The 8,199-nt window shown below is 38.7% G+C and overlaps 1 protein-coding gene across 7 annotated transcripts in view; it reads left to right on the top strand.

Moving 5' to 3' along the window:
• Positions 1–8,199, top strand: part of CPQ (carboxypeptidase Q) — a 160,322-nt gene that overhangs the window by 121,595 nt on the left and 30,528 nt on the right. For all 7 annotated transcript variants that reach the window (XM_085221449.1, XM_085221447.1, XM_010709158.4 and 4 more), the window contains one exon: positions 7,997–8,198. In XM_085221449.1, the coding sequence (XP_085077575.1) occupies positions 7,997–8,198 (202 nt within the window). The remainder of the gene's footprint in view (positions 1–7,996; position 8,199) is intronic.

Raw genomic sequence — 8,199 nt, forward strand, 5'->3', positions numbered from 1 at the left:
TAGTTTTGTGATCTGGTTGTTGAGGATGGCTCTTATGTATGAACCATATAAATAACTTAAAAAATTTGAAAGATTTCAGCTGCTGTTTTCCTATCCAAGTTGCATGAAGGAAGCAGGAGAAATGTGGCTTAGTAGTTCTGGAGGAGCTCATTGCATCTGTTCTGTACAGATTCTTAGGTACCCTTCAGCAGCAGTACCTGATTGCCTTCCAGAAGGCTTGAAGTATTTAATATGCCTACTCTTATGGTGTCTTACTGAGGGGACAAATAAGCATATGTAATTGTCTTACCTTGGTATAGACTTCTGGAGTTTTCACTCTTGGTTTGCAGAGGGAAAGTTCAAAGATGGGTACCTCATATTGCACACAGATTGCTGAGGTTGGTATTGGTCTTTTGTTCTACTTTCATTTAATTGTTTGGACTTTCTTTGCTAAAGATCTGCCATAAAGACAAGGTTACAGTTATTTACCCATTTGAATTAAGGGACTGTGAGTGGCAGATAATTATTTTGCAATGTAAGTATTACATACAATCTCCCAGGAATGCAAAAATGTTTTGTAATTAGAATGCAAAGAAATACTGGCCCAAATTGAAACTTTCTTAAATAATTCTATTGGGATCATTGGAGGCATTAATGTGTTAAGAATTTGTTTCAAGCTGTACTAGAGAAAGCATTGCTAAAGTATTTCTGCATGTTTTTATTGCTCTCTTAATGATGTTTAGAGTGCTTACTTAAATATCTGGTACACATGCCATACACTGCTTGAACATTTTAAGAAACATTTGATTTTCTGAAAAACATTAATCATCAGTGTTTTCCATGGCTTCCTTTTTGTCTTTATTACCTAGAAGATCTGATATTTTCCCCAAACTGGACTTTCTGAAATGTTGGTATCTCATCGTTGCTAATTTAAGTACTCTGTATTGATGCTCGCATGAGGCGTCTGCTGTAATTTACTAATGAGTTACTTTGTCCAAGAAGCAAATACCCCAAAAATTTCTTGTTGCTTTCAGGTGAAATGATTCTTCCCCAGAAAACATTGTCTCCTCAGAACTGGAGTTCTCAGAGAACACATGTCCCAGGGTGCCAAGTACTCTGGTGAAATGTGAGACATGGATTTATGTGTGATTTGAATGAAATACATCCAGATTTGAATGCGGGCTCTTTTGTCCAAACAAAAGACATTGATCATTTGGCTACTGACTATTTTCAGGAAATATTCTCTGTAATTAAAACTGCTGCTTTTTGTCTTGACCACTGCTGTCTTGTTCCCTTGTTCTCTCTCCTTGACTTTCATCTCTTCTCTAGCCTTCAAAAGGTGTGTGAGGCTCTTTGGTGTACGACTGGCATTTTATGTTGTATTCATGCAGGAAACAGCACAGTGGCTTCCTGAATGTAAAGCCTCCTGTAGACACCACAGCACATAATAAACTTAATCATTATCACCATCTGATCTTTCTGCAGAAGTCTGATGCCATTCTTTTTGATTTGGGTTGAAATTAGACAAAAAGAAAACAAACCCAACAATTTGAAGCATTTCAGAATTTCCTGTCCAGCTTCACTGCTGATCTTCTCTCTAGATATTTCCTTTTATGCTGAATGTGGGATGAGTTCAGGAAATTAACAGTAAACATGCTGGTTCTTTCTGTGTTCTGCTAGTACAGATTTGTGCTACAATATGTAAAAGACAAGAAGAATTTAAAGAACAAAAAGAAAGAACTGAGCAGAAAAGAATTTGTTTTAGTTACGGATATAAGGTTATTTCAGCAAAGGGTAAAATACAGCTGCACAGGATGCAGAAAACAAAAATGAAGAGGTAGTCTCTAAAGCCCTTGGTCACAAATCTGCTTGCTTTTTGAGTGCTTGTTTTGGCAGTTCCTTGACCTCCATGTCATTTTGTTGTCAACTTTGATTAAGGCAAATAAGCTTATGCGGTAATTTCTATTTAGGAGATCAGGTTGGTGGCACTATTTTAAAATTCTGCTGTGAATCATTAAGTTGAGAAACAGAAGAAGTTAATAAAAAAGTTCCAAAACTGCCAAAAGAAAGTAATCATACTGTCTAATTGCACTGCCTTTGCCAGAATTACATTTAACAACCAGTAGCATACTTGATTATATTCACCACAGGAAAGCTAATATAATTGATCAATTATATTTTATATCAGTTCTTGGTCAGCAGGATTTCGTAATTCTTGATATAGAATTGTCATGCTCCTAGTGAAATCTGCAATGAAAATCAGATTTTGCTACAACACAAAGAAGAGTTGATTCCCTTCTCTGCTAGAAGCAGGATGGACACAGAATTAGTCATGGCAGTATCTCTTGGATGTGTGATCTTGGTTCCATTTGGGCACATTTCATATGTGATGTTAAGAGAACTTTTTTGTCTTTTTTTCTTTTATCATGTTTTGTTCCCTCAAGTGAATAGCAGAGCTGTCATCTGAAACTTATAAACTGGTGGAATATCTGCCTGTGCTGCCCAGAAGGAAACATCAGGTTCTCCGTGTTATGTCAGGTACACAACATGAACAGCAGGCCAACAGATGAAGCCCTAGATTCTTAATGTTTATTTATCTCCACCAGTGTTGGTTCTTCTGCCTTAAAAAATGATGTTGCTTATCACAGGATAGTTTAAACCTCATAGCTCAGTAGCACAATGTATACAGCAACTATTTTTGAAGTGTTCATACATAGAAACAAGCATATATATGCATTCATATATATGCACATACATTCATACATGAATATTAAGTCTCTATTTATCTATAAGCTCCAGCTACAAAGGTAGCCCAAGTATGTAAGGGAATGGCCTTCAAGTACATACTGAAGGTATCCTTTCTCCTCCTAAAAGTCAACATTTTCCAATATGTTCAGTCCTTGGAAGAACCAGTTCCAGCAGTTCTGCGACTGTTCAGGATTAACTGGAGTTACTAAAAAAGACATCTTCTGAGGGTGGCTGTTCCTCTGCTTTCATGTTCTCTGCTGACTGCAGCTCCTCAGTTCTTTGGGGTGTTGTACTGTAAGAAAGTTGGGACACATCTATGCCAGTTCCCTACAGCTGTGGAGGACACAGAAAGCCATCACCTCCTGTTGGCTCACTGTGATGAAGTTTCTCCTCTAGGACCTCTTCTTGTTCTAAAATTGCACCTTTCATCCAGATCAGAACCTAAAAACATGCTGTGTGAAATCAGTAAGGATGTGTGTGCTGTGCCAGCTTCCAAAGAGTTGCTGATGTATTTTCATCAATCTATTGCTGAAAGTTACAAAAGTCATTTTTCTGCTGAAAATGCATACATCTGTAAAAGTTGTCTTTGATTTAAATTACTACTTCAAAGTAGAACATACTACCTATTTTCAGATGAATACTTAAGATGATTAGAGGGCTGGAGCACCTCTTCTGTGAGGAAAGGTTGAGGGAACTGGGCTTATTTAGCTTAGAGAAGAGAAGGCTCCAGCGTATAAACAAGAGGGGGAATGGCTGTTTATGAGGGTGGACAATGATAGGACAAGGGGGAATGGTTTTAAACTGAGACAGGGGAGGTTTAGGTTAGATATTAGGGGGAAGTTTTTCACATAGAGAGTGGTGGCACACTGGAACAGGTTGCCCAAGGAGGTTGTGGATGCCCCATCCCTGGAGACATTCAAGGCCAGGCTCTGGGCAGCCTGGTCTGGCGGTTGGCAACCTTACCAGTGGGGGTGAAGGCTAGATGATCATTGTGATCCTTTTCAATGCAGGCCATTCTATGATTCTGTGATTTTGATTCAGTGATTCTAAAACTTCTCATAAAGGGACAGTCAGAGTCTCAGAGAGTGTTTGATACTTCTGTATTTGAACATAGAAGGCTTTAAATTAGACTGTCTTTTAGGAAGAGCACTTCTCTTTGACATGCCTCTTTGTCAAAGAAAAAATGTGCAAGGTCAGTGCTACAGGTAATCTGATGCATACATACAGAGAGTAGTGCTGTCTGCAGGGCTGCTTGTGTCCTCTTGTCCGTGATCCCTGGAAATTCACAGTACTGTGATCTCTGTGACTGCTAGCAAATGGCTGCAGAGCAAACAGCAATACTGTGCAGGGCAAGACATGCCAGTGGCGTGTTTGTAGTGAGGGACATGCTCGTAAGTACATGACCAACTACCATGCTAACCTGCTGGAAGTTACTGAGAGCTCTGTTGCGGTTTATCAGATAGCAATACCCCAATAAAAACAAACCATAAAATCGTTGGACACTTTTAATGGAGAACTTTCTTACACGGTGTGGCAGGAAAATATCTTTTAACAGAAGCATAAGTCTCACTCATAGCTTATCACCAGAAATAGTGATAATCTTCAGCTTTACAGCGAGTTTCCCCCATATAATGATGGTAACTTTCAAAGATTTCCAAATCTCTGTGTTCCTGATTTTCCCTGTACTCATTCAGAAAGGGTCTGAGCTATATGACTGTGCTCGTGGCTGTGGTTACCTCATATTGATGCTGGCACATCTTTCTTCCCTAGCAGCTGTTCTACTTTTTTTATCTAGTTTCTATTTGTGCTGTTGGCTTCATTAAATAATTTTGATCCTAACTATCAATTCAAAATTACACTACACCATGTTTATATATTGCTAGAGGATGTCTTCTGTTTTTTTCTTCTTTCCCAGCTGTCACATACATGTAGGTGTTGTGTTTCCCTTGTTTTCTCTTGACTTTCCTATAGCATTAGTTGTCAGCCTAACAAACTTAGGTGTTAATTTAAACACACTTTTAGTAATGCAAGTGGGATGGCTGTCATTTCACCCTAAGTTCCGTGACATGGTTGTTGACTTGCTATACTTGGATCCAAACTGCTCTGAGTCAAATACCAGAATACCAGTGTTGGTATTTATTAAAGTGTAAATCAATACCAGAAAGCTGAAAATGCACTGACAGTTTAACCGATGTCCCCTATTACTGGAACAAATTAACCATTAGTCAAGGGCAGTGTTTTGCCATTAAAGACTTCAGTATTTTCCCTGTAAAGTGGTGGTTTTTCTCAGTGGAATTAAAAAGAAAACCAGTGAATGAGGCTCTGGAGAAGTAATAACTCTTAATTTTAATAGCCTCAAATTACAGAAGGCTTTCAGGACAACTGTTCTGTCCTTTGGCCTTTCAGGTATCTCACTGCTTTAGCTGGCTAAGAGGAATTGCCATTAGTGATTCAGTAGATTAGTCATGAGATACTGGAGTCCAGCTTAACATTTGGTAAGAACTGTGGGGATTTGGGTTGAATAATCAGCTGCATGAATGATTGGGATCGCCAGCATCAGCTGCTGCTGGTCTGTGTTTCTTACCTCTAGATGTACCTGTAATTGCTTGCTATCTGTGTATAGCAAGGTGGTTTTTTCATAATCGAAAGAATTTTAGCATAATTTCAAGTATTCAAGTGCTTGCTTTAGAGATGAGAAACATATTTTGGTTCTGCTTAACAGATAAAAATGATTCTCTTGTAGCTTAAATAGAAATTAAATAAATTAAAATAGAGGAGTTAAAAATAGGATAAGCGTTGGTAATCATGCCTATTTGTATCTTCAATGAAAATAGCAAGCTGTAAAAAGCCTTTTTGCCCTCACAATATTTGTTACAAAGTTTCAGTTAAATGTTTAGCCTAAGAGATAAACATTGGTAATGTGAAGAGAATTGATCCAGTTTGTGATAGGAAGATAAAAGATACAAGTCTGCATGGAAATTCAGAAAATTAGGCAGCGAGTTACACCACCAAGATTTGGTGTTCCATTATGTGCTAAGAGAAGTGGCAAGTATCAGGATGCAGCAAATGGAATTAATCTCGGGAAAAAAAGTGTGCACTGCATTTAAAATACTTGTTTAAATGATGCATTGAGTGTGGGGAATAAAGAAAGAAACAGCTGAGCCTACAGTTATTTCATTTTATAAAATCCCCCTGTTTTGTTCTCCTGTTCCTGGAATTAGCCAAGGGAGCACTGAACAGACTCAGCCTGCTTTGATAAGTGCTAGTTATCCCTGCACCATAAAATGCAAATGACAAAGGATGCATATTCTGCATAGCGTATTTCTCTGTGTGTATTTCTGTACGTGTAAGTAGCAACGCTAATGTACATAAGCAAAAGCAGGCATAGTGAAAGCAACCTAAACTACTTACTTACTTACTTACTTACTTTATTTATTAAAGATTGCAGTACCCTAATTTGAAACTTGACAGTGGATAGATATAAAATTAATCCTATCTTCCAGTGGAAAAAATATAGGGCAAAAACTTTCTTAAGGACACATGGTATTTAAGTAGCTGTGACTTATTTTTTGTCCCCCTGAGTCTAGTTTCTTTCCCCAGAGCATTTTGCCTTCGTGTTATTCCCGCACATTCTAAGAACTGAACTGCCTTTTTCCAGAGCAAGAATACATTGTAATGTATTGTGGGTGGTTTGTTTTCTCAGTTCCATATTAAAAACACATGTGAACATTTAAATGAGAAAGAAAACAATTGAAGACCACAGTAACACTACTGGCAGTTTATGAAGTTTTGCTGTTCAGGCTTGGTATACATTGACTGTTTACATTCAGAAATGCTCCTTATCGATGTTCATAAACACCTAAATGGTGGGAGTCAAATGGATGGGGCTGGGCTATTTTTGGTGGTGTCCAGTGACAAGACAAGGGGCAATGGGCACAAACTGGAACACAGGAAGCTCCATCTGAAGATGAGAAAGAACTTATTTACTGTGAGAGTGACAGAGCCCTGGAATGGGCTGTACACAGAGGCTGTGGTGCCTCCTTCTCTGGAGATTTCCAAGACACACCTGGATGCTTTCCTGCGACCTGCTGTGGGGAGCTGCTGTAGCTGGGGGTTGGACTTGGTGACCTCCAGAGATCTCTTCCAAGCCCTATGATTCTGAGATTCTATGACACTTAACTAAAAAAAGAGTCTGGAGAAAATAGAGTATAAAACACAATTCTTGGCAGATTCCTAGAAAGAACTTCTGAAAGCTTACAGGGCTGACTTCTGATATTTGTGCAATATCATATTCACAGCCGCTTTGTATTTGGTTTTATATCCAAAAAATGGTGATGGAATTCTGTACTGACTCATAGGCTTGTATAACCTGCTAATGACATGAATCTGTTACTCATGAATGTCACCTTTCTCTTGTAGTGATTTTCTTAAATAACTCATGACAGCCATAAAATTTTACAATCACATCTGAGCACAGGAGTAAAACCTACAGTCCCATACACGTACGACTAAGTTCTCCCAGTCACATTCAAGACAGTCTGAAGTATAGCTTTCTTCAGTCTGACCTGGCCTCTTTCACTTTGCAGAAAATGTTCTGTAGCTCTCAAAGAGAGGGAAAATTTCCTTTGTGTAAAGTCTGTAAGTACTTCGTTCCAATTAGACTTTTGTGACTGAGTGCTCTGAGTGTATAAGAGGCAAATAAATGGCTCTTGGGTGCTAAGTTTTACTCTTTCAACTAGAAAGAATTTTCCATGTATAGAAAAAGCGAACATTGTTATGCCGTTTATACCTGAAATCATAACATTTTATGTTTCCTGTAAGAACTTACCTTGCAAAACACTGACTTCACTTAAAACAGACATTATTCCTTTGGGTCAGGCAGAACCTTGGCCATTTCAATCCTCTAGCTGAAGTCAGAGTTGACAACATGCTGTATTGAAAATAATACGATTCTGAAGAGGCAACAGCTGTTTTTTTCAAGTGGGCTGTCTTTCACAGTCTGAACAAGCTTTGCAGGCATCTAATTTTAAAGCTGACCGCTCTGCATACCCTCCCCTGCGCACCAGAATTTCTGGAGCTGCAAATCTGAGTAGGAAGTGATTGTTGCAAGTGAAAACCGAAATAAGGTGGGAACAGCTTATCATGATGGTATTTCATAAATCCCAAACAAATCTGAAGTTATGCTGTCAGAGTTACTTGTAGAACCCAATATAAGCTGCCACTTATAATAGAAATCACAAACCAATATGTTCTTTCCTTTCACATTTAGGAAAACATCTCTAACTTTGATATCGTCATGGAGTCTGATGAGGGCACCTTCAAGCCATCTGGGCTGGCTTTTACTGGTAATGCCAAAGCTCATGACATCGTGAGAGAGATCATGGCTCTGCTACTGCCTATCAACATTACAGAAGTTTATGACGCTGCAGATGGAACAGACATCAATTTCTGGATGAGGGATGGAGTGCCCGG

This window comes from Meleagris gallopavo, chromosome 3, assembly GCF_905368555.1.
Source record: "Meleagris gallopavo chromosome 3, MGAL_WU_HG_1.1, whole genome shotgun sequence".
Classification (NCBI taxonomy): domain Eukaryota; kingdom Metazoa; phylum Chordata; class Aves; order Galliformes; family Phasianidae; genus Meleagris; species Meleagris gallopavo.